This window comes from Notamacropus eugenii, chromosome 1 (genome assembly GCF_028372415.1).
Source record: "Notamacropus eugenii isolate mMacEug1 chromosome 1, mMacEug1.pri_v2, whole genome shotgun sequence".
Lineage (NCBI taxonomy): Eukaryota > Metazoa > Chordata > Mammalia > Diprotodontia > Macropodidae > Notamacropus > Notamacropus eugenii.
In genome coordinates this window covers 333,227,171-333,254,984 of record NC_092872.1, presented here as the reverse complement: position 1 = coordinate 333,254,984, position 27,814 = coordinate 333,227,171, and the positions used below count along the sequence as shown (strand labels likewise).

Below are 27,814 nucleotides of genomic sequence, written 5' to 3'. Positions count from 1 at the left end.
ACATTGTAGAGATAATCGACCTTGAAAGATTTAAGATTTCTGTTAAAAGACAAACTATATTTCCAGAAGACCAAAAATGAAGAATACAACCCATTTTCTGACAGAGAAGTGCTGGACTCAAGATAGGTTAGTTGTTGTCCCTCGTTCTCAAAGAGGACCAAAGGACAGAGAAGTGCTGGACTCAAGATACATCAATTTAGACATACGTTTTGGGGCATGCCCAACTTGGGAGTTTGTTTTTCTTGACCATGGACACTTGTTACTGGAGTTATTTTTCTTTTTATCCCTCCAATTTTGGAGGGGTAGGGGAGAGTGTGACTAGCCAAATAAAGAAGGGAAAGGAAAAAAAAGTTAATTGAAAAAATTAAAAGATAGAAAAAAGGACTCAATTTAAATCCCAGCTTTAGCAGAATGCCTGGGGTGGGATAGTGTGCACCCCATCCCTCACCCCCCCTGCCCCAGCCAAGTAGCTAATGCTTTCTCCTCTGGGATTACTTTCTCCCTACTCTATAAAACTTATATTTACCCTGCTGTTTATATCTTCACTCTTTCATTACAATGTAAGTCCCTTGAGGACAAAGGCTGTTTTTGCCTACCTTTGTTTCCTCAATACTTAGCACAGTGTATGGTATAAAGTAAGCGCTTAATAATATTATTGACTAACTGATGGGCATTGCTGGATTCAGTTCAAGTGGTGGTTAATGTCTCTCATCCATTATAATTTATAAGCACAAATATGTACATATATACATATACATGTGTGTATGTACACACACACATACACACACATATATATATATATAAATATGAACTCTTTTCTATAAAGGATACTTCTTTGGATGGTGGTGGGATAGATTGTTTTTGTAAAGAAAAGTGATGTAAAAACAAAAGATATCAGTAAAAAATTTTTTAAAAACTTCAAATTTTTTAAAATATGAAAGAATTTTCCAAATCACTAAGAAGAAGAATAAAAACTAAAATTTTCCCATCATTTCTATCAAACTGTAAAAGACAAAAAAAGTTAATGCTGGAGAATCTATAGCAAGTCAGGTCCACTAATAAACTTAGTGGAACGGTCAATTAGTCCAGTTGTTCTGCAAAGCAATTTAGAATGACATAAGAAAAGCTACTATATTACATGAGGAATTATAATATCACTACCTTCTTTGCAGAGCTTCGAGACTGAGTATAGAAAAATGCAAAATTTGGCCAATGTATTAATTAGTTTTGCAAAGATGCAGAGAAAAGAGCAAGAGGGAAAGAGGAAGGGAGGGAAGTGGGGAAGAGGAAAAAGAAGTGACAAATGTGAGGAATTCCAAAAAATATTTAAGCAAGAGAACAATTTACACGGCTACATACACACAGACACTACTAAACATGTCAGAAGACAAGTTAAATGCAGTAACTCCTTGTGGTTCCACTTCTTTCTGCTTGGCAGGGCGGTGGTAGACTATGCATATATAATTTGCATATGCTACCAAATGATGTCCTTTGTGTCGGCTCATTTTAACTATTTTAAAGCTCCATCAGGTGCTCTTTTTATCAGTGGCAAGAGTCATGAGGTGCTCTAGAATTTTCTGCGTCAGGGCAGTAATTTTCTTTTTGTTCTGGAATACTACTGTACACTGGTACTTGCATTCCAGCTGGTCCTCAGGGCACAAACCACTGAGACTTCTTGAAAGCAGATAGACCTGACAATAGTATAAAGCATCATTCTGCTGTCAAACAAACAAAAATTCCTGATGTTCTGTCACTTATTTCTAAGAGTGCCTGTTAGTATAAAAGTGACTTTATTAAGTAGAAACATTCAGTTCTTTCCAAGGCTCATCTTAGTTCCCTTAGCCTTTATTATCAGTAGAGTTTCTGATCCCACATTTATTGCAATGTCTAGAAGTATCTCATTCACTGTGAGTTCTTGGAGAGCAGAAACATCTGAAACCAGATCAAGAATTTTAGAAAAAGCCAGAGAGACACTACTGGACTAGTTTGAGTGATGAGGTGGCATTCTGCTAGGTTCAGCAGTACTATTCAGCACAAAGGTGAATCACCATACCAATGTGTACTAAGAGATGTGAGACTACTGGTAAGACTGGTAGAAAAAAGAGTGAGAAAACCTAAGAGAGCAAACAATTTGGATGACCTAAGTGTGCAGAGAGCTACAAGGATGGCCTGGGCCAAAGGAACATCTAGCAATTGCTATTCAGAGAATAAACATTTGACTTGTAAGCAGTTAACAGAAAAAGGTAAAAAATAGTGACACAATGGACTGAGACTGTACTGAGTAGCACAGTTCTAGAAAAATCACCTTAGAGTAGCTCTAAAATATCTTTTCAAGTGTGGGCTAAAGAAGCATATCAAGAGAATTACACTAATAATGAAGATTTGAAGATGAAATTTTATAGAGAACATATAGAAAGAAGCACAGAGAGCATCAACCTATTTGTAAAAATGAAAGCCCAAGGCAAGATCATACAGTCTAATACAAAATCAACACCAGTGCATTACATGCATTACAAAGGAGAATCTTCTCCTATTATAACAATGTCCTTGATGATGATATGAGTAATAAAGGCATGAGAAGAAGCCATGTCAGAATCAGTCCCTAGGACCCTGAAAAGAGTAAGCACAACTTCATCATCAGTAAGATTACAACAACTTGATACAGCATCAGTCAATCAACAAGCATTTATCAAGCACTTATTACATGTCTGGCACTGCGCTAAGCACTGAGGATAAGAAGACAAGCAAAAAAGTCATTGCTCACAAGTAGCTCACATTCTAAAGGGAGGCACAATATGCAGATAACCACGTACAGACAAGATCTATAAAAAGTGAAAACAGGATCTTCTCAGGAGAAAAGAACAAACACTGTAGGGGACAGGGGGAGGCCTCCCACAGAATGCAGTATCTATGCTGAGTCTTGAAGGAAGCCACAAAAGGGAGGTGTGGAGGGAGAACACTCCAAGCAAGATGGGTAGTCAGTACAAAAGTGCAGAGTTGAGAGATGGAGTACTAAGTTCAGAACCAGCAATTAGGCCAGGGAGGCTGGATCAAAGAGGACATGGGGAGTGGAGGAAGTAATCTTTGAAAACCTGACCCCCTGCTACCTTTACAGCTTTCTCAAATGTTTAAAACACCAAAAAGAGTTGATATCTGATCCTGGAAGTAATAGAGAGTCTGTGAAATTTACTGAGCAGAAGGATGACTCAGCTGGCCATTATGTGACCTACACATTAGGAAAATCACTGGCAGCTGTGTGGAACATAGATTGGTGTGGAGAGACACTTGAAGCAGGGAAATAAATTAGAGTGTACTACACAAAAACCATTCATCCCTCAATTCAAGGCATCCAAAATAAAAGCCACCATTTATATAACACTTAAAGGTTTTCAAAGAGCTTTGTAAATATATCATTTTATCCTCACCACCAACATGGGAGATAGATATTTCATAGATGAGGAAACTGAGACAGCAGAGATGAAGCCCAAAGTCACAAAGCACCTACAGTGTCTGAGTCTATGAACTCAGGTCTTTCTGATCCAGATCCAGGGCTCAATCCACTGTACCACCCAGCTACCAAAGGCACATCTGATGCACTGGGGGAAAAAGTCCTATGGCTATTCTCCACTATAAATGTGAATGAGATGGCCATAAAAATGTCAAGTATACTTAAGAGGAGAATTATCCCTTGGTTCAAAGGAAACTGATTTCCACAGAATCAGTATCAAGAAACAAACAACAGCATGAAGACTGAATGGTTACTAAGGACTGAAGCAACATGATAGAGCTTTACTGGACACTTGTGGCATTCAAAAAATATTGAAGAAATTTAAAGAAATTAAACAAAGACTTGATAACCAGACGTAAAAGGGTGAATGTGAGGTATAACAACTAGAGAAGAAAACATGAAGTGAGGATGAAAGGCATAGAAGATATTCATATTATAGCTACAGAGACAGAACCTGAAACCATCACCTTAATTCAAAAGAAGCTCCAAAACTTAAACAGAAACTCAGGAAGTTAAAGCCCAGCTTTCTTAACAAACAGACCAGAGAGAACCTACAGAGGGGGCTGCCTTGTGTAAAGCAGACAGAGTATGCAGAAATTCTTTAATTTTGCGTTGGACTAAGGAGGACCTGAGTCAGAAAAGGGAAGAGGGCCAAACCCAGAAGCAGTACCTTTCCTGTCTAGAACTTCAACTATAGAGTCTCTAGGAAAAAGACAAGCCACAGAGTTCAAGAACACTGGTGGTGAAGCTAAACCATCAATCAAGTGTTACATTTAACCATTATTATTGTTAGTATTACACTGTTGTTACTTTCCTTTGCATGTATTGCTGAAATGTGTAATTGTCTCATGTTCTATATATATGTTTTAGGCACTTAGCCTGTGAAAGGATGCTTTGCATTTATGATAAATTTATCGCATATCCTATGAAAGTTGACCGGATATACTACAAATGCTTTTTCAGGCAACTAAAAAAATTTTAAACATGAGGAATATGTAACACCCATTTACAATGTGTTTTCCCACAGTGACCATGAATAGTGTTACTGTCTTTTAAAGAAGGAATAAGAATCTTAAGAGGCTGAGAGTTTAAATGTCATTCTGGAGTTTAAGAGAGAAAAGATCTAGGAGAACTTTTTCCCTGAGAAACTGAACTTAATATCTATCTTCTGAAGAAACATAATAAATAGAATTTAGCTGCTATCATGAAAGAACTGATTCAGGCAACAGAGTTTCCAGAACTGAAAAGTCTGTAGTAGCAGCAAAGGTTAGATGACACTGCCTATGAGTTTTCTCATAGCCAATATATTGTAAATAATCACGTCTTGTTGTTTTTGTTAATAAACTGTACAGTAAATAACCCTGTTGTTTATTTTTCCTGAGAGAACAAGAATGGGGGAAGAGAGGGAGAGGTAAAGAGAGATGACCAAATGTTTATGGGAAAAGAAGATTCTCTAGTTTGTTAAATAAGTTATATGTTAATTATAACTTATTTAACAAACTGTGAACACTGCTACACCATCAGTAGTGTTCTGAATTGTTCCAAATATTCTGGAAAACAATTTGGATTCAGCACCACAAAGAAATCAAAGAAGAGGGATAAGATCCATATGTATAAAATGTTTATATCAGGATTTTTTATTGTAGCAAAGAAGTGGAAATAAAGTAGCTGCTCATCAAAACGTTATCTGAATATAATGAATACTAGTAGCCAGTAAGAAATGACAAATATAACAGCTTAAGAAAAGCCTGGGAACTCTTATATGAAGTGATGAAGAGTGAAGTTGGCAAAACCAGAACAATTTACACAAAGACTATGAAAACATAAAGGAAAACAACTCTGAGAGACTCTGGAGCTCTGAATCAATATAGTGACCAATCAGGACTTCAGAAGGCTGATGATGAAGTATTGTTCCCACCTCTTGGAGGTGCAAACATAAATTAACAGACACAGACAATCTGACAACTTGTTTTACTTGTTGACTTACTGGTTATGAGAGGGCTTCTATGTGAGAGATTGAAGAATACAAAGCCAATGCAATCAAGATTAGAAGGGAAGCAGAGAACTGGTAAAGAATTTTTACAACCAGTGCCTGTGATAAAGGCCTCATTTCTAAAATATACAGAGAACTGAGTCAAATTTAAGAGAGATGGAAGAACAGTAGAAGAAAGGAGGTGGTAATGAAAGTGAAACAAAAAATAATAATATCAATTGAAAAATACATAGAAGAAAAAAAAATGCACTGCAGAGACAGACATGCAGGGTAGTTTTGCTACTAGGGTGTTAAATTTTATATATAATGGCTGAAATTGTATGAAATCTCTTTATCCATTTTATTTTATTTGATGTTGATTTTGACCTTTATTTTGACAAGTTGATGATTTAATTATACTGAGCCAGCTGATTCTGATATGGTTTCTAGAACAGCAACTAGTAAGTTACCTATATGTTAAAAATACAACCAATTTTATTTTTTTGAGTTGTTTTTCAATGCTTGCAACATCTAGCGACTTCTGAAAACATGTATGATATACGAGCATGAAGCTTAACAATAATCCAGAAACCTTTCACCACTAGTTTCTCAAACCTGAGCCTTATTATCCAATATATTTTTTGCCATCCACCTTATTTAAGTCACCAAATATCAAGTATTTGTTGACTTAGGTTGGAGTTTATTATCAAATTCTTCATAGAATTTCTCTATTTCTTCCATTTTCTTCAACAGATATTATTATCATCTTCGTGGTGGTCTTTTTACTTATGAGTGTGACACAATTAGATGAGAAAGTGTCCTATGAAAATATATTTCTTACTGCCTTTGGGTACATCATCATAAGCCATAAAACAAAAAGACCCCTAAAAATGACCTACAAGGTCTATGAATATCTTCATTCACTGAAGATCACAACCCTTTTAGATCTTAAATGTGTAATTTTTATGACGTGGTGAACTTCTTGGTGATGAGCCCCTCTGACTAGTCATTGGAAAAAAGATAATCCATTGCTAAGCCCATAGTTAAAAAGAAACCTTCCAGTTTGGTTAAATCTGCCAGGGTATGCACTGTAATCATATAGACTTCAAAAGTCCAGGATTTTCTTCACATCATGATAAAATATTGGAGTTGTTTGTCAGTGGAGGGTGCTGGTATCACTTAAAGAAAGACCAAAAGATAAGATGTTGCTATTCACAAATAATAAGTGGCAATGGAAATAATACCTGCTTAGACTTTGGTTTGGGTATCAGAGGCTTTAAAACCAGGGATTTTTCCTTATTTGCAGTTCGATTAGACACAGTAGATTTCTTGGATAATTTCTTCATATTATCTAAAATATTACTTGATGTTGAATTTACTGAAATAGTTGATTCTTTTGAACTGGCTGATACCTAAATAAGATACATTGTTAAAATTTCACACAAAAAACCAAACAAACCTCTTTCCTTTCAAATTTCAATGAAAATTTTTTAGCAAATCCTATCTTTAGAAATAAAATTGATGAATATAGTTGGCAAAGCCTAAACTCAAAAATGCATCCACTTCAAAAGTAAATACTTGGCCAACTGGCCAAATCACTACATATGAAGCAATACTTAGGGCTACTAAAAATTGTTACTATTGACTATGCCAAAGCTTAGCAAATCTTAAAAAATTCCTGCCAAAGAAAACTAATTTTTTTCTCTTCTTCTTACAACCATTTAATCATTAAAAAGCGACTGCAGTATGTCATATCACTTTTAAAAAGGACCCTTAAGAACCTAAATGCCAAGCTATTTCTGACTTTTGATATATAATATAAATAAAACAAAATCCTGCCAAATTTGCAATACCTGACTGTCTCAAAAGTACTTTCAAAAGAATTTTCTTTTGTTTATATTACTTACAAAAAAACCAGAACTAGTTTGGCTTTTAGGTTCCAAATAATCCTGTTTAAAAGTGAGATGACATACTACAATCAGTTTTTAATGACCCTCAAACAGTTCTTTAATTTTGAGCACATCGGGACATTTCTCCCATTAAATTACAGAAAATATATCACTTGAAAAATTCTTACCTTAAAGGGATTCACTCGTCCTTGGTTGCTAGATGTGACTGTAACATTTATAATAAAGAGAAACTCAATTAAATATCTTACTTACAATTTTATCTAAAATTATAAACATATGTATATTTCTTTTATTTTCAAAGAATGCACAAAGTTATGATTTTAACAAAAGGTTTATGGTAAGTCTAAGATAATTTTACAGAGGAGAAGCAAAATTTTCTAAAGAGAGACTATGGGAAGAATATCTTTAGCTTTCTTGCCTAAAGAGACTGACCATTTGGAATTTCTTCAGATAACAAATGAATCTTACTTACACCTCTGCAGACTCAAAGGACTATTTCATATTTAAAAGAAAAAAACAAGGAAGAATCTCTCTTTGGCTTCCTTATCAAACAGAAATTGACAGGCATTAACTCTAGGTATAATGAGAGAGCTAGAAGTTGTAGAAGAATAGGTCAAGGAAGGAGAGAGATGTTAAGAAAGACAAGACCAAGACACATTTACATTTTCATTAAGACCACAGGGTTAGATTTAAGGCTTGTAAATTTCCCCTTTTATTTCTTATTTTAACTCCTGTGATTCCTTGTGGATAATAGAAGGGAAAAAACAATGAAGGGCTGCATGCTTATTTCAGAGGCACTAGAATAGGAAGAAGCTGCAAATCTTTTTTCAAAGTGATCTGGGACAAAGGAGAGCAAGTAAAATAAAAAATGGTGAGTAGGATCCTAAGGGCAGCAGGGAGCAAGTCCTAGTCTCAAAAATAGAAGAAGGCAGGGCATGAGTACTTAGTCCAGATTTACACTAGAATGAAGTTCCATACATTCTCTCCTTCTACCCCTTCTGCCTCAGGAAAAACTTTAAATTGTTTCTTACCGGATTTGATAGCTGGTCCATCAACTGAGTTTCCATTTTTACAAAATGGATTCTGTCCTATGAAGCAATTAAAATTAAAGAGTATTATTGCTTAAATTCTAGCATTAAGCTCCACTACCAACAAAAGTATTTAATAAAGAGCTGATCCTCTTCCCTCATCTCAGAAATTAGCTTTCCTTCCCCAGAATCAGGATAGCATGACCTACTTTTTTTAAAGTTTTATCATATTCTATTGCTCACTAGAGTTATTTTATTATATATTTGTGTTGTTTCCTCCAGGAGATCACAAGTTCCGTTAAGGCAGACTAATGACGTAAGTCATTGGATCATAATAAGCCTTTTAGCTGAGATAGGGCATTTGAGATCTTCTGGTCCTCACTTTTCCTTCTTCTGTGGAAAGGCAGGTAGGCATAATGCCTTAGTAAATGAACCAAAAACAGAGAGAGAAGGTGTCCTTTTCAAATGCAACATTTCTTTAACCTGATACCCAGAAGCTACAACTCACTAGACTTATCAGAAGAAAGCGAAAGTATATGGAAATTAACTATCATGGAAAATTATTATTATGCCTTCACCCTACTCAAAATATAGCCTTATCTTTTTTCTTTCTGCTTTTCTACTGCCAAAAAATTCTTATTGCATTGTACAGAATATAACTTCCTCATAACATGCAACATGAATGTCAAGAGAGGAAAGTATGTCTTACTGTCCCCAAATGTATCTTACTATTCTTATGTAGATCTGTTTTTTCTTCTACTTCATCAGCTTCTTCACTGTCCTCAGAATTATTTTCTTCAACTTTATGATTCACAACCCTAGGTTGGCTCCATTCTCTAGTGCTACTGTAATCAAAAGGGGATAACAGTATTCATTAAAAACATCAATATAACATTCAGAAAAAATGAACAAAATCATGAAAAATTTAGTTTTACCTATTATTCAGCTTATTTCTGAAATCTGCCTCTTCCTCATTTAAGGATGCTGCCAACTCTGTTGCCTTCTCTACAGCCAACTCACTAAGCCTTTGGGCTAATATTAATCTCCTTGAGCGAGAAGCATACTTAATGGCTAAATTCACAGCATTTTGAGTCATTAGTTCAGCAAGTTCCACACAACGAAACTCTCGATCCAGTTTACAAGAAAGCTGAACCAAAGAGAAAAAAACAAAGACATCTTAGTCTTTGATCAGACAATGAAAGTGAAGTTTCTAAAAATAATGAAACATGAACATACCAAAAATAAATAAATAAATTTTACAAAAAGGACATCTAGGAGGAATCGATAGTTTTAAGGAAAGTAAAAAACCCTGATATAAAGGTAGAGCCAAGATGGCAGAACAGAGGCAACTCAGTTAAATTCTCCCAACATGCCCTCCAAACAACTTTAAAATAATGTTTCAAACTGAAATATGGAGTGGTAGAGCCAACAAAAGGTTGATGCAAGACATTTTTACATCCCAAGACTACTTAAGAGGTTGGCAGGAGAGGTATGTGACACCAGGGTGGGGGCTGGCCTTGAGCAGCCCAGAATGTATGAAGTTAGTGATACCAGCAGAAAGCCTTGGAGGCAGCTGTGACAACAGCAGCAACAGCTTCAGAAGCACTCAGTGCAGAGCAAGTAAGGGCCTCAGACAATTTTAGAAAGAGATTACAGGAGCCCTTTACTGGCACTGGGTGCAGAATCCTGTTGCATTGCTCATATGCAGTTACAGACCACTGTTCCAAGTGAAAAGGAGGACTAGTGCTTATGGATACAGAGGAACAGAGTCCCTAGTAACAGTTCCAAGGCAGAGAGGAGCACTAGGGCCTGAGGCTTCAGGACAGTAGGGGCCATGGTCAGAGTTCTAAGGCAGAGAGGAACATTAGCACTTTTGGCCACAGAAGAGAAGGGACTGAGTCACAGTTTCAGGGCCAAGAAGAGCATAAGCATTTGTGGCTGCAGGGGATCAAGGTTCCTTCCTGGATAAAGACCAGAGTACAGGCCAAGAGAGCAGTGATCACACCTCTCCCTGGAAGCACTGAAAACTGAAATACCCCCAGAACAGGCTCAGAAAACAGCAGCACAAAAAACCTGAGGCTTGGGACAAGTGCCCACTCCACCCTGGAAGCAGAGTTCAAAATTTAACATAAAAGTAATAGTCAAAAAATAGTAGGTGAAAATAAGCAAACAACAACAACAAAAAGAACCTGACCACAAAAATCTACTATAGTGATAGGGAAGATCAAGACCTAAACTCAGAAGACAATGATGTCAAAACAGTTCAAGCAAAGCCTCAAAGGGAAAAAAAACATGAATTGGATACACACCCACTCCCACCTTTGATTTTGAGGATTTCTCTTTAGGAGTTTAATTGGTGATAAGAGAAAGGGGTAGTGGTGGTGATAGACGGGAGGGCAGATTAAGGGAGGAGGCAATGGTCAGAAACAAAACAGACTTTTGAGGAGAGACAAAATAAAAAAAGAGGATAAATAGGAATAAATGGTGTGTGTACGTGACACCTTAAAAAAAAATGACCATGTATTAGGGCATTAAAAATCTCACAACCAAGCATCAGAAATATTAAACGCACCCTTTTCACATCATAATGCAATAAAAATACATTAAAAATTAACTGGAAACTAAATGACCCATTCCTAAAGAATGAGCGGGTCAAAGAAGAAATCACAGAATAAAAACGATACAACATGTCAAAATTTGTGAGATGCAGCCGGAGTAGGGGAAATTTTATATCTCTAAACACATACATTAATAAAATAGAGAAAGAGCAGATCAATGAATTGGGTATGCAATTAAAAAACCTAGGAAAACAACAAATTAAAAATCCCCAATTAAACACCAAAATGGAAATCCTCAAAAAAATCAAAGGAGAGATAAATAAACTAAAATAAAGAGCAAAAAAAAAAAAATCATTGAACTAATAAGTAAAACTAGGACCTGATTTTATGAAAAAAAAAACCAATAAAATAGATACAACTATTAGTTAATTTGATTTTAAAAAAGAAAATCAAATCACTAAAATGAAAAGGGTGAATGCACTACCAATGAAGATGAAACTAAAGCAATTATTATGATCTACTTTGTCCAATTATATAAAAATGAATCCTACAAACTACACAAAATGGATGAATATTTACAAAAATATAAATTGTCCACATATAATAGTGTGCTCATCCTTCGTTGCCGAAGAAGACCATAGCATCAGAGAAATGATGACATGACTTGCACTTGACTTTATTTGGAGTGATGGAGGGCTGTGCAGGTCACCAGCCTCACTTCTCCTCCAGAGTCATCTGCATCCAGTGACCAGATATATTCATCAGGATGACTGGAGATGACTCAGGGTGAGGCAGTTGGGATTAAGTGACTTGCCCAACGTCATACAGCTAGTAAGTGTCAAGTGTCTGAGGTGAGATTTGAACTCAGGTCCTCCTGATTCCTGCACTGGTGCTCCATCCACTGCACCACCTAGCTGCCCCGTCCAGTATGGTATGCCCACATCAAAGAAGGAGCTAAGCTTTATGACTGAAGAATTGCAGAACCTCAGAAAACTGAGAGACATCTCCACTCCAAATGTTCATGTGGACTATTTGTTCCCAACCACTGGTTAAAGCCTTCTGAGCTCTTATTGGTCTGATAAGCCACAGTCTGACACACAATACCTTGACTCCAACATATTGATGCTATTTTGGTCCTCTTCAAGAACAAAGAATGACCAACCAAACAACCAGCCTTAGGCAACCAAGAAGAACAAAACTAATCCTTCTTTCCTGACATAGCTATGCTTAAAAGCAGCCTCAACTGCCTTTCTAAGTCTTCTTAGACTCATTCTACTGCAGCACCACCATCTGGCTTGTCCTCCAGGTACTGTCTAGCTGTGAATATCCATCAGGGACAAGAATGGCCAATTTCAACCTTGACCAGTCCTGTTTGGGCAGGCCTATGGTGGCCATCTATTTAAAAGTTTATAAACTTGGCTCTCCAATGCCAGGCATAGTACTGTCTTCTCTGACGTGAATGAACACATAATGGTGGATGGTGAATCATAAAGCTCCCATATCTCTCTGCCCTAACATAGCCATCAAGTCTCCTATCTAATATGGAAAATATATAATGTGTACAACAGCATCTAGGACTTGACTCATCTCTGGTGCTCAGAAAGCTCTTTATCTTGAAAGTTCCCTTCAACCCTGGAATTCCCACGCTGGAAGTATTTCCCATTCCTGCTGCCTATCCCTCTCTCTGATGGTTTCTTCAGAAACCCCATTTGAAAGTGGCCAGTTAGTTATGTCTCATTCTTCTCCAAGCTGAATTCTAGACTTGCTCTACCAATGCTCTGACACTGAGTACCTTCACCTTCCTCACCCAATCCCCACCATCTTCAGCTTCCTTTTACATGTTCCCTTCACATAGATTTCTTGAGGATAGGGACTTTCCTTCTGCATTCTCAGAAGGCATTTCTAACACACTGTATTTCCCCACCCACTTCACCTTTTCTAGGTGTTCTTGAGAGTCAGCAATGAGTCAAAAAGGATTTATTATGCATCTGCTGCATGCTAGCCACACTGTTAAGTGTTGGAGACACAAATGTAAGCAGAAAGAAAGATACAACAGAAGTAGAAAAAGAATACTTAAATAATCCTATCTTAGGAAAAGAAATTAAACAAGCCCACATAAATTATTAGCATTTCTATATATTACCAACAAAATCCAACAGAATGAGATAGAAAGAGAAATTTCATTTAAAATAACTACAGACAATATAAAATACTTGGGAGTCTACCTACCAAGACAAACCCAGGAACACAATTACAAAACACTTTTCATACAAATAAAACAGATCAGAATAATCAGAAAGAAGTAGAAGAATAAGGAAAAGACTAACTTTTAGATCTAGAGACAGAAGAATTCATGACCAAACAAGTGACTGAGAGGATCAGAGAGATAAATATTTTTGAGTACATAAAATAAAAAAGTTTTTGGAAAAAAAAAACCACATAGCTAATACAGGTACAATTAGAAATGAAACAGCAAGGGGAAAATTTTTATTGTAAGTTTCTCTGAGAAGGGGCTCATATCCAAAAATATTGTGAATAGACTCAAATTTATTTTTAAAAGAACCATTCTCCCAAAAATAATCGAAGAATATGAATAGGCAGCTCTCTAAGGAAGAAATTCAAAATATCAATAAATATAGAAAAGATGCTCCAAATCACTGACAAATGCAAATGAAAAAGAACTTGAGGTTCTCCCTCACATTTATGAGACTGGCAAAGATGACAAAAAAAGCAAAATGACATATATTGGAGCGGCTGAAGGAAAACAGGCATAGTAAAAGTTATTGGTAATGCTGTAAAATGATCCAGCCACTCTGAATATTAACTGAGAGCCATGACCAGAAGTCATTTAACTATGCATACCTTTTAACACAAGTAGGCCTAAGTCACAAAGAAATCAAAGAGAAGAAACAAGACCTATGTGTACAAAAATATTTAGAGTAGTTCTTTTTGTTGTGACAAAGACCTAGTAACAAAGAGGGAATGACTAAATAAATTGGAATATGGTATCAAAATGGTTATCTCAATACAATGTGATATTATTGTTACGTAAGAAATCATGAAAGGCACAGTTTCAGACAAATCTGGGAAGGTTCGAATGATCTGTTATGGAGTATAATGAAAAAAACACACAAGAGAAAAGTTTATACAATAAAAATAAAAACTTTTAAGTGCTTAAGAACTTGGATCAATGCAATGATCTAACAGAATCCCAGCAAAATGATGATGAAACAAGTTACCCTCCTCCTCCTCTTGACAAAGATGATTGACTAAAGATGCAAAATAAGCCATACCTTTTCAGAACAGCTACTGAAATATTCATTTTGTTTGACTATGCATAATATGACACATAGGCTTTGTTTTTCATTTTTTTCTTTTTCTTTTTTTTAAAGAGATGAGAAGGATGAAATTATAGACAGAGTGCTTTTTTAAAAAAGAAAAGACATCTTTTCCAAAAATACACACTAGAGAACAGAATAAAGCCCAGAAAGAAACACAGACAAGATAATTTTGAATGGCACATGTTGAATTTATTATCTTAGTTTTTAAAGAGAATTGTACATAACAGAAACCCACAATTTCATGTACAACACTTTTTCTATTTTGTTACACATATGGAAAGACCCTCTTTATTAAGTGTTAAGTTTAAAATAATTTTTTTAAAAATGAGAACACGAGAGAGGTGACTTTGTTCGACCAATTGGAAGGGAAGTATGCAACAATAACACACACATTTTAAAAGGGGAAGAAGAAAAAAATGAACCTAGAGGTGGTTTATTTTATGTTCATAGTCTTAGGAGAATAAAGAAAAGGAAGGAAAAAGGAAATATACTAAGGAAGAAAGAAAGTAAAGGGGAGGGAACCTATTATTTTACTTAATTTGGGTGTTCTAGATGAAAAATACACAAACATGGAAATACAGAACCTCACTTTCATCTAAAATGTACAAAGGAATGTTGAACACAAAGAGTTTGATATAGAACTACATTGAATTCAATAGGAAAATAGGTGGACAGAGGGAGAGGAGTGTTTCAAGAGGGGGAAGGATCAGGGAGGGGGTGATTAAACACAAGCAAAACAAAAGCTAACATTAGGATAAAAAATACAGTGATCAGGGTGGGGTGGGGAAAGAGAAGTAGAGCAGGTGAGCAGAAACAGATCACTTTAATTATAGATGACATAATAATAGCTAGCATTTAGAAGAGTATTTTAAGGTTGCAAAGCACTATTCATGTTATCTCATTTGATACTCACAACATTCCCTCTTCAAATATTTCCAAAATATTTGTGATTTAACTAGTGTGGATCCTCTCCCCACCAATACATCCCCTCTATGTATAAGGAGAGTTCTCATAAGGATAAAAAATACATCACTTGGTGCATGACCTTTTGGTGATGTCTCTCTTAACTCAGCTACACAAGCAATTTAACAGAGTATTGAGTTATACATAATTAGTTTAGGTTTCACTAAGCAAAAGGATGCAGTTCTTTAAGATGACAATTGAAAATGTTCTCCACTTCATTTATCAAAACCTACTGATATTCATGGCCTCTGAATAGTTAGTTTATTTAAGAAAAGGTATGGAAAAAATTAAGTATAGTTGACCTATACATACTATACCTAATGATTACACAGAACTAAGCAGTTACATATTTTAAATTTTAGCACTCTAACAGATATATAAATCATTTTTTTTGTCCTGCCAGCTTTTCTGTTATCCTATCAAAGAGAGGTTGCCTGGAAATTAGCCAGAAGCATAGTTGGTAGGAGATGCGAAGGAAGAAAGAAGGAAGGAGGCAAGGAAAGAAAGGAAGGAAGGAAGAAAGGAAGGAAGGAAGGAAGGAAGGAAGGAAGGAAGGAAGGAAGGAAGGAAGGAAGGAAGAAAGGAAGAAAGAAGGAAAGGAAGAAAGGAATAAAGAAAGAAAGGAAGGAAAAAAGGAAGAAAGGAAGAAAGAAAGAAAGAAAGAAAGAAAGAAAGAAAGAAAGAAAGAAAGAAAGAAAGAAAGAAAGAAAGAAAGGAAGGAAGAAAGAAAGAAAGAAAAGAAGGAATGAAGAAAGGAAGGAAGGAAGAGAAAAAAGAAAAAGAAAGAAAGAGTACTTTAGGCCAGAAACAGCTTTCAGAAGTTCCTCCTTATGTCCGTAATAAGTAGGAGAAATCCTACAGTGATAAAATGCCCAGGGTGAATAACCCAGTGAATTCCGACAGGACTCTCCCAAAAATGTAGTTTGGCAAAGAGATGTGTCCAGATCAGTTCTAGAATCTATTTGGGGGTGGACTTAGGAATTTGGTTCAATACAGGGTCTTCAAAACCTAAGGAGTGCAGCTTAAAAAATTCCTTGGTTAACTGATGCTGAGCAAAAAAAACAGAACCAGGAGAACCTTGTACACAGCAACAAACACAGTGTAAAAGGATTTTTTTCTGGTAGACTTAGAACTTCACTGCAATGCAAGGACTTAAAAAATTCCCAATGGTCTCTTAAGGCAAAATGCCTTCCACATTCAGAAAAAGAACTATGGAATTTGATCGCAGAATGTAGCAGATCATTTTCTTTTGTATTATGTTTTGGTTTGTTTTATAATTTCTCCCATTCATTTTAATTATTCTATGCAACATGACTAAGGTGAAAACGTATTTAATAGGAATGTATGTGTAGAACCTATATAAAACTGTATGCCATCTCAGGGAGGGAAGGAGGAAGGAGGGGGGAAAAATTCTAAGTTATATGGAAGTGATTGTAGAACACTGAAAACAAATGAAATAGAAAAAAAAATTCCTTGGTTTCTCAGGGTCCTTTGAATTGGGTTAACCATTTTCTGGACTAAGACCCCACTAATCCTCTGGAACCCAGACGTCAGTGCAGAGTCAGAATGAGCTTTTGTTTGAACATGAACTATTGAAAAGAAGCAACTAGCCTTACCCTTCTTTGATGCTCTAGATCAACCACACTCTCTACTCTCTGGATTTTCATAACACTACTCTTTCTTTGCTCTCTTCCTATCTGTTTGGCTGCGACTATTCAGTCTCTTCTGTTGGATCATCGATCATTTCCCACCCTAAACTTGGGTATACTTCAAGATTCTGCTCTGAGTCTTCTGCTCTTCTCTCTCTACAATCTCTAGACGTAATCTCATCAACTTCCACTGGTTTAATTATCTCTATGGATACAACCCCCAGACCTATAGATCCAGCCCTTGTCTCTCTACTGTGTTTCAGCCCCACATTAGCAATTGCCTAATAAATATTTCAAACTGAATGCTGCATCTGAAGCATTTTTGGCACATGGAACTCATTATCTTTCCAGCAAAACCCACCCCTCTTCTGAACTTCCTATTTCTATAAAACTATTCTTTCAGTCATTCATGTTTGCAAACTTCAGAGTCATCCTCAACTCTTCACTCTCCTTCATACATATATCCAATCGGCTGTCCAGTCATCAATTCTTTCTCCACACTATCTAACATGTGTCCCCTTCTCTACACTTACCCAGGTAACACCCTGGCTCCTTCACCACTTCTCATCTTGACTACTGTAACAGTTTCCTAACAAAGACACCTGCCATGGGGTCTCTAAACCATAGGTGATATTGTTAAAGCATAGTTTTGACCATATGACACCTTTGTTCAAGAAATACCAGTGGCTACCTATAACTTCTAGAAACAAATACTACTGACTTTTTTGGCATTTAAAGCCTTTCACAACTTGATTCCAGCCTACTTCTGTAGGCTTTTTACATATTACTTCTCTTCACATTCTCACAGACTAGTCAAACTAGCCTCATTATAACTTACAAATGACATTTCATAATGTGCCTTCCCCCTCTTCTGAACGGTCTACTCACAGCATCCTTCTTTCTCTCAGCCTCTTAGTATTCCTGGCTTCCACCAAAGTTCAGCTCAAGTACCATTTTATACAAGATGATTTTCCTGCTCCCTCAAAGCTGCTCATGCACCTCCTCATTACCTCTTATTTACTTTGTCTTTCCTCATGTTTCCCCTGATGAAATGTAAACTCTTTCCAGACAGAGACTGTTTCATTTTTGCTCCTACATTATGAGAATCTAGTACAGTATCTGGCCCAAGAACAGGGGCCTAATTAATACTTGTTGATTAAAAGGAAAGAAACTCACTTAACAATGTGACAGAGCTAATCTGCACCTCTATATTAAATATAAATTACAGAAAATTCCTGCTCAAAAACTTTAATTTCTTATATGTATTTTACTCTTACTGACATTATATAACAGAAAAGAATAAAACATCACAAAATCATCATGAATCTGAAGGATGACCAAGAGATACAAATGGGCAAATCTTTTTATCAACAGCGACTTGTGTATTAAACAGTCTGTTTTGTCCTGTAACACGGAAACATCCAGGAAAACAACACCTAAGCCATTCACTAAAACTAAGCCTGAGATGGTGAAGACCAAAGCTAAAAAGAAGTCTCCTACTCCCTCATTAACGCCTCCCTTCACCATCACTGCACCCACAAGGAAGGGGCTATAGAGCTCCCTTGCCCCTTCTTGGGACAGGATTGGAGTCCTTTTCCCCATGGGACATACTGCCTATCCTGATCCCAATTGCAAGTGCTCTCCTTCTTCCTCAAATTGCCTTCTACTGACTTCTGCGTGTGACTGCTCAGTCCTCAAAATGAATGTAATACCCCTGAAGGAAGCAACTATTTCATTTTTGTTTTAGTAGGTCCAGTGCTTGATACAAAGTAGATGCTTAATGAATATTTGTTCATTAGGACCCATAAAAAGTGAAAAGACTCATTCTAAAGAAAGGCCTTGAGTACAATGAACAGATATCCTGTAGATTATCTGTGGGTGGACACGGGTAAGAGTCCTACTGGGGAGGTACCACAGGTGGGCTGCAATCTGCACGGATGAGAAAAGTCCTCACCTTCACAGATCTATGATATCAAAGTATTTCAGAATTTCACATAATGATTTGCTTTACTCACCGCAAACATTTTCATTAACAATTCTTGTTGTTCTTTTATTGTCTGATTTTTAGTGCTTTCTTCATATTCATAGCCATTTTCGGATAAGTAATCAAGGTGATTATGAAAGATAACTGAACGCCAAAATTGTTCCTTAAGAGAAAAATAAAGGAAATATTTGTTTATTGTAAATTAGTGATTTATTTCATTACTTCCTAGAGATATATCAATTATCTGTCTTCAGATACTGATCTCTAATATGTGCTTGACACCTCCCTTCTAGTCACCTGTTCTTTAAAACAGAGAAACAAAGTGCAGGACAGAGAAATCAAGGAATGTCCTAAAAATAAACGGTTTATTCTTTGTCTCCTTAGCAATAACGTATTTCATCTGTACTATGTAATTCTGCACGAGTTACTTCATTGTGAATTTATTTCTCCAACTAGATTATAAATTTTCTGATGGCTGGGTTCATACCTCCTATTTAAGTTTGTATCTTTTCCTAAAAGTCTGCCACCATACAGTGCTCTAGACAAAAGAACCCCTAAATCAATGCTTAGTAGCCTTGCTTGACCTTCACTATGAAACTGTCACTGTGATGCATGCCCTGGGCCTCTCTAATACTTGAGACATCAATATAATAAGGTATTTTTGTTTGATACATCAGCAAATCAAACTGCTTAGAAGGGACCCAAGACTGAATCACCTTATACTCCAGCTCCATATTAACTGTATCAGAGATTCCACTGTATTAAGTTAATGTTCTGAAATCCATACTTGTTTCACTATTAGTACTTAACAAACATTTCTCAGTTTCAGTGTTGGTGCTTTATTGTCACATACCTCCATTTGTCCTTTTTCTGTTGCAATCTGACAATAAGGAAGCTGAAAGGATAATATAGCTACAGCAGGGCGTGGAAGAGTAGGAGGAAAACGCGATCCTTTACAAGGAATACACCTGTTGACAAGGGAAAAGCCTATTACGTCAACAAATATTTGATAAGTAACAGATTCTGTAATACAAATCAAATTTATTTACTATTAATTTTTGTTTTACATATGAACTTGTTAGCTTCACCTCCAGTAAGGCAAAGACAAGATACATTTTTTCGATTCTGAAAATCTGTGTCACTTTTCCTATAACCTCTTAATTAAACTTTCTAATAAGCTCCTAAGTTAAATCAAATCTCTTAACATTTGCTGAAACAAACTGTTACAGGCACTTGGGGGTTCAAAAAAAAAGCCTAGAACTTATAGACCTCTTTAAGTCCCATGACATTATTCATTTGAGAGGGTGCCTCCTCTCTGGACACACCCCTTCCTGCCCTTTCCTGGAAACAATCACACCACAGGCTTCTGCTCAGCAGAGCCCCTTGCCCTCCTTAGACAATAATCTAGCACGTTTCTGTCTATAATATCAATTACTGGGGGAAAAAAACCCAAATGTACCTTAGTGAAAATTCATACCCTTCCTATAAAATCCACGACCTTCAATGGTTTCAGAGAACTGCACTAGTGTAGAAGAGACAAAGGTCATAGGTGTCTCTCACACCAACTAAGAAAACAGGTTAAGAGCTTGGAAGAATCTGGCTATGTCAAGTACTGGGGTGACTCCCATCCCTCTTCTTGTAATGGCCTGAAGAATACTACGCTTAAGGCTCTTGGCTAATAAGCAAACTAAGACCTTATTATATCCACCCCTCCCAGTGATTAAGACTCATTGGTACCCTTGGTCCTAAATCTCTTTTTCCTCACTGCTCAGTCTAAAATCCTCCTACTCTCACCCCAAGGCATTTCGTAACAAACCTTGGGCCTTCCATTGTATGATTAACAACATAACATAATAAAATTCAAGTGCAAAACTCCTCAAAGTCCCCAACTGCGCTTCTAGACTAACCCATTTTATGACTCAAAGGCTGGTGTAGCAGCCATGAAATCATATGGACCCATGTACATCTAAATGGGTTTTGATAAGCACATTTCAGATAATCAAAAATGTTTATTATGATTAATACTAATAAGATTTATTAAGTTATAAAACATTTATTCAGCATCAAATGCTACATACTGCTTTAAAGCTTAATAACTATAGCACATTATTCTGGATTTCTCTAAAGCTCCTGGAAAACTGTGGTACAATAATGTAAATACTTTGAGAAGATACTCTGATTTTTATAAGGCTACTTAGGACAGTAACTACAACACAGTAGCAGAGTGTGGAATGTTTTCCATTGGGTCAGACTGTTAATCAAGTAAGCACCTGTCATGTGCTGCCTTAGGTGAAGGAGATAGAAAGCTAAAAGTGAAATAGTCCCTGCCTTAGAGGGGCTTACATTTTAACTCTACTTAAGTAGAAATGCCTCTCAGAAGAGAAATTTAAGATAGTGTACTTGAGGAGGGAAAGTCAAATACGGTAAGAGCTAGGCTTTAAAGTAGATCTATTAAATAATTTTTTTGAAAGTAAAGCCCAATGTCAGTTAACAAGTATTTAATAAATGCTTACTATATGTGATGCACTGAGGACACAAAGAAAGGCAAAAACAAAAACAAAAACTAGACCCTGCTTTTATGTACTCATAGTAAAATGGGAGAGAAAACACATACAAACATTATATAGAATAAACTAGATATAATCAGAGAAGGCACTATAAGATAAGAAAAGGTTTACAAATCTTAGAGTGCTACATAAATACTAACTATTATTATTATTATCATCATCTTTCTATAAGCTGGTAATGCATAACAGTAACTAAAAAACGATTCACAGCATTTGACAATGTAATTCTATTCTATACCCCAAGAAAATAACCCAAAACAAGAAACAAAATTAAAAAAAAAAAGCAAAAATAAGAAAACAAAAAAATTTGCACAAACAGGTCCACAGAAGATCTAATTATAATAGCAAAAAAAAAAAAAAAAAGATTTGTGTTTTAATAAGATGGGATACTGTGTAGCTGGAATATTTCATTCAATCCATTGAAATTTGTATAAAGATGTTAATTAGAAAAAGGTAATAAGATAGCTGTGATTCAGCATGCATACCATATATTAAAATGTAAAAATATGTGTATTAAAGAGAAAATAATTTTAAATAATGTAAATAGTTTAATGCTGATTAATTTTACATAAAGTTGCTTAAGGTCCTAATGAAAAACAGATACACTTTTAAAAGAAGAAATATATAATTCAAATAATTTTATAACAATAAAAATTATTTCTTCCAGCAGATGCTCATAAACTACTGCTATTTTAGATGAAACATTGTACTATAATGACTCACATTATAATGGATTTTTAGAGATGGACTTTGAGATCTAGTCCATCTAACCTTCACATTTAACAAGTGAGAAAATAGATCAAGAAAAGCAAAAAGAGTCGTCTTAGCAGGTTAATACAAACTTTTTTTTATAAGGCTTTGATGAATTATAATAAAGAACATTTGATAACTGGTAATGTAACATTTCTTTCTCGAAATAGCAAAAGGAAAAAGAAACTCATGTTGTTACTAAAACATTCTGGGAAGAGAAGAATAATGTGAAGAAATGAACTGAGATTTACTGAACACAAAACTACTTCAAATGCCTTCTGATTAAATTGCATAATATATTACCTACAAGATAAAGCAAAAGCATACCCCCTTTTTTTAATGGCAGAGTTGCAGGTTTAGCCGCCTCTTTGGTTCCAAATACAAAGAAGGGACAAGAAATTATGGATGAAAAAAAGGTATGGGTTAATGTTCACAGTGAATTATTAACACTACATTAGAATTTTCAAGAAAAACTGAATAAACTTTAATTAGTTTAGGACTAGAACTAGAGAAAGTATGCATGCTTTCATTCTTCTTGGGAACTTTTCAGTTAAGAAAACTTGCTACCAATGCATTTCCGTTCCTTCTCCACAAATGATAGTCTTAGAGAGCTTCCTAGGTACTGAGAGGTTAAATGACTCACCCAGGATCACACATCCAATACTAGCAGTCTGTATCAGGGGCAGCGGGCTCCAGGGCCAGCTCCCTATTGACTGAGCACTATGCTGCCTCTACTTTTCAGATCCTAAGCTTTAAAAAAAAGTACTCATTTCCATATATGACCATTAAAATAGACAACATGGTAAAACTAGTCAACAGACCTTACTTCACCATCAATAAACTACTATAACTATCAGTTACACAGTGTCCAACGGTGATTACTAAAAAGGCAAAAAATACTGGCAGAAAGAGTGTTTAAACTGAAATGAGAAAGATTTAGCTTAAATGTAAGGCAGGATTGTTTTAATAATAAGGACCGTTCAGGTTAGTTCTACATAGGATCAGGCTGGCTACTGCAGAAAGATATGTAATTCTTTTCCTTTTAAAAAAAAGGCCACGTGCAGTCACTTTAACTGTTTTTCATAAGGAAGAGTCCAATCTAACATGGATTAGGGAGGTTTCCAGAAATAAATGTAATAGAAAGACAAAAAGCATCAATAAAAAGAAATCTAAATAAAAATAAAAACAAAAACAAATTTCCCCTCCACCAAAAAAAATTTAAAAGACGATCAAGTTACTGTTCCAGAATAGAACTAAATAAAGTAATCTTCTAAAGTCTGAGTGAAATACAAAGCTAGTATGTGTGTGTGTATATATGTATGTGTATATGTATATATATATGTATGTATATATGTGTGTATGTGTACATATGTATGTATATATATGATTTTTGCTTTAATGCAACAAAATGTCAGTTACAAAGAGGCTAGTGCCACCAACTGCTTCTATTTTGAAAATGAGAGAAAATAAACTATAACATCAAGGGGGAAAGGTTGGTATGATACAAAGAATGGGTTCCTACCACTAAAAAAAGTTACTGATTCTAAAAAAAGAAATAAAAATTCGAATTTATTAATTATGAGAAGGGGCAAGAAAATCTGGAGGGATCTAAAGATCTCTTTAAATAATCCACCCCAAAACATGACCTTCTAAACACTTCCAAGTAAGCATCTAATCTTAAAAAAAATAGCCAATCTGGGCACTAAAACTGGTACTTAGAATGGTGTTACTTCCTATATTATTCCCATCTTCCCCCACTACCACCACACATATATATTCTGTGATCCAGTAACTGTGGCCTCCTTGCTGTTTTGCTAATATAATTTTTATTTTCAATTTTCCACATATACTTCCACAAGATTTTGAATTCCTAATTTTCTTCCCATCTCTCCCCTCCCCCTACCCCAGGACAGCATGCCCTCCAACCCCTCCTTTCCCCAATCCACCCTCCCTTCTATCAGCCCCTCTTCTCCCAGCTCCCTCCCCTCTACTGTCCTTGCTGTTTCTCAAACAAGAGCTCCCCGCCTCTGTTTCTTGGGCCTGGATGGCTCACCCTCTTCACCTTCACTTCCTCACTGTCCTAGCTTCAAATTTCAGATAAAATCTCACTTTCCCATCCAATCTTCATTCTAGTGCCTTTAACCTGCTATTTATCCTGTATATAACTTGTTTATACAATTGTTTGCATGTTGTCTCCCCAAATAGACTGTGGGCTCCTTGAGGGCAGGGGCTACACTTTTCTCTGTATCCCCAGTACATAGCAAAGGGCTTGGTATATAGTAGGCATTTAAACTGACTGACATGTTTGTACATTGACAGAATATAAGAGCAGTCCACTGAGAGCAGAGGGGTTTTTTGTTTGTTTGAGACTTCTTATTTATATGTCCAACACCAAACAGAATGCGGTTCAAAATTTAGCTTCTTAGCTTTTCTCTTGAGGAGTCAAAAATCTAGATACCAAGTAAAATAAGGGTATCTTGGTCTCTCGTGTCTTTTGAAAAACTAACCAAGACAAAAGAGACTGATTAGACTACTCCCTGTGAACAAAGGTTAACTACTAATACACAAAAACAAAACTAATGTGAGATGACATTTGGTTAGGGGAAGACAAAGGAAGAGAAGGTAGTGACATAAACAAGATACTTAGAACTATTACTCTAAAACACAAAAGGATTTACAATCTTCTGTGCTGAGTTTAGGAGCCATAAAATTTAAAGTCTATTTCCCAATAAAAGAATAATTAAATAGAGCCCTTCCATCACCTGCCAACATTCTCCCTTCTATAGCTTTTTAGCTGATTAACTTTCAATTAGAACCAACACCAGAGAGGAATCACAACTCAAATAAGTTAATTTTTATTATTTGTTAGCACTTTTATTAAAAGGAATTGATGGAACAAAGCCCACTAAACCAATGGCCATAAAGAAACTTAGTGATCATCTATTTATTACAATCATTTGTGCTATGACTCCCTATAATGACAGATAATCAAGTAATCTATCTAATCAACAATTCCTGATTTTTTAAAAAATCATCAGAACTGTGTCTCATGTAAATGAAAGATCATGATGAGCAGGGCCCCTTACTTCATGGCTGAATTAAAATTACAAAAAAATGTGACTGTTACCCCATGCAAAATAAATATACTTCCACTCAAATTTCAAACCATCTGCTGAAAATGTCAAACAAGAGAAGTAATAAATTCTAATTTGGTAAATAAGAAAGGCAAGTATAGTGACTGAAATAGTGAAAATAAGTGACAATAAATACTTCTTATTTCAAAATAATTTTTATCAAGGGGAAAAAACATTAGTTTGTAATATTATCTAACATCCTACCTTAGCTGCTGGGGGTTTTCATGGATGCCAACTACCCAGTAGTGATCAGATTTTCCTTTGCAATGTTCTTTTGTATTACATATGGGAGTCCATGTATTGCCAAATCTTCTGTTTAACATTCGTACAATGCCTTCTGAATCCACATAACAAGGAGTACCTAATTTACAAATTAAAAAATAATTTTGTAACAAGATAAAATATAGATATAGACATTTATCAGGCAAGCAATATATATTTAGGAGACAACTTTACATTTGAAACTAGAAAAATAAAAGAGGTAAAAAAGTTAATAATTAGATTCTCATTATAAAAAAGTGACATTTAATGACAGATGGTAGTTATTTTCCTATAACAACACATATCATGATATATATTTCCTAATATCTACTATATGTCCTGAAAATAAATACATGGGGAAAAACAACAGTTTATTGAAAATTATGCCACCTGCTGGGAGATAACACACTTAGTGCTTTAAATTTTATAACGTATTTTTTCACAATCATTCTATGAGGTCCACAGTACAGCCAGAGGGTAATAAATAGTGCAACAGTGCAACTGTTACTGATGAAGAAACTGAGGCTTACAGAAGTTAGGGTGATTTGCCCATAGTCACACAGGTAAGAAGTGGCAGAGATAGACCTTGAAGTTGTACCTCTTGTCTCTGAGTTTTTCCACTAAAATATATGGAATATGAAGACTCTCTTGCTAAATATCTAACAACAACAAAAATTTCTATTTATCTAGTACATTCTTTTATAACTATCAGACAGGTAATCTTAGAGAAATTCTCAGTCAAACTTTGGAAAGTTAATAAAGCAGAAAATGTTTGACTTCCGTGTTCCTGTCCCTGCCACTGCCCATCTCTTTACATGCTCCCGTCCTTCTTCCTGGTCAGTTGCCTATACCCTTAACTCCAGGAAATCTCAAGTAACTAAAATCCTTATATTTAGTTAGAACTGCCCAGTTCTCTACCCAGACCTGTCCTCCATATATAAAACCCAAAATTTTCTCTTCTCCCAAAAATTCCCATTTCCTTGCCATTCTAAATTTAATCTAATAAACCCTTGTTATAAAAGCTAATCCAAGGTATCATTAGTTCACAGCAAGGTGTTAATTACTAATAACAATTTAGAATGTTCCCAAGTCCAAACAGTATTTGCATTTCAGAAAACAATAGTATGTATTAAGAAAAAAAATTGTTGATAGTGGAATAGCACTTGTGGCAGAAGGATAGGAGGTCATATTTTAGGGTAAGAAAACCTATGAATCATAACAGAATAAACAAAGGGATAGTATATCTAATCTGGAAGCTACATGAAAATGGTTACACTTTCTGCTGAAGTTATAATTTCACTAATCATTCTATGTATGTTGTGTTTCAGAAGTTTCTGAGATAGTAAGAATTTTCAGGTAAAAAGTATTGTTCATCTTTGTATTTCTGTAAGACTTTGACCACAGTTGATGGAATCCTAATATAGCTACCCCAGGCCCAACATTCTAACTTCCTCATGGGCCCCACTGAACAGCAGGCATGCCCTGATTTAACCACACCACAGTCCCCCAGGTTTGTTCATATGCCTCACTAAACAGCAGGCCCACTGTGCCTACCTAGCCACTGTCCCTCTCACCCCTAACTCAATATCTTAACTTGCCCTTATATGCCTCACTACCTCAATAGGCCTGTCTGTGAACTCATATTTCTCACAGAACAGCAGGTATGTCCATGTGATGGGCTCCCTGCCACTAACTAGCCACTAATCCCAGACCCATTCCTCATATTTCCCAAAGAAGCAACAGGTGAGTCAATGTACTCAAGCAAAACCACATCCATCTAATCTCAGACAGAACCACAATAGCCAGCCAATCAGAAAGCAGCACCACCAGGATGTCCACGTAGGACGTGCACCCCAAAACAATAAAAGGGACTTTCCTGAAGTAGGCACCTACAGAGAACTGACCTACAGTAAATTTATAACATACAGCAGCTTATTACAACATCATTATCATACATAAATGCCACCCTCAGTGGGCTTTTCTGTATGCATTGCGGATAATTCCAAGGTCAGTTTCATTGAAGCTGGGGCCCTTTCCCCACTACCTAATCCCTTAACAAACTCCTCTCCTATTACCCAAGAGGGGTTTGCAAAACCCCTCTTGCCTTTTTAAAATTCATAATTTCTGTTGTATAATCAGCATCATTACATTATAAATTTGCCTGTGTTGTCTTATTAAGTTGCTTGTTC

The 27,814-nt window shown here is 35.8% G+C and overlaps 1 protein-coding gene across 2 annotated transcripts in view; it reads right to left on the bottom strand.

Moving 5' to 3' along the window:
* WDHD1 (WD repeat and HMG-box DNA binding protein 1) overlaps window positions 1-27,814 on the bottom strand; it is a 73,125-nt gene that overhangs the window by 6,854 nt on the left and 38,457 nt on the right. For both annotated transcript variants that reach the window (XM_072629801.1, XM_072629802.1), the window contains exons 16-23: window positions 25,569-25,725; window positions 19,767-19,881; window positions 18,945-19,076; window positions 9,354-9,565; window positions 9,148-9,263; window positions 8,422-8,478; window positions 7,558-7,595; window positions 6,725-6,892 (exon numbers count right to left, since the gene is read on the bottom strand). In XM_072629801.1, the coding sequence (XP_072485902.1) occupies window positions 6,725-6,892; window positions 7,558-7,595; window positions 8,422-8,478; window positions 9,148-9,263; window positions 9,354-9,565; window positions 18,945-19,076; window positions 19,767-19,881; window positions 25,569-25,725 (995 nt within the window). The remainder of the gene's footprint in view (window positions 1-6,724; window positions 6,893-7,557; window positions 7,596-8,421; window positions 8,479-9,147; window positions 9,264-9,353; window positions 9,566-18,944; window positions 19,077-19,766; window positions 19,882-25,568; window positions 25,726-27,814) is intronic.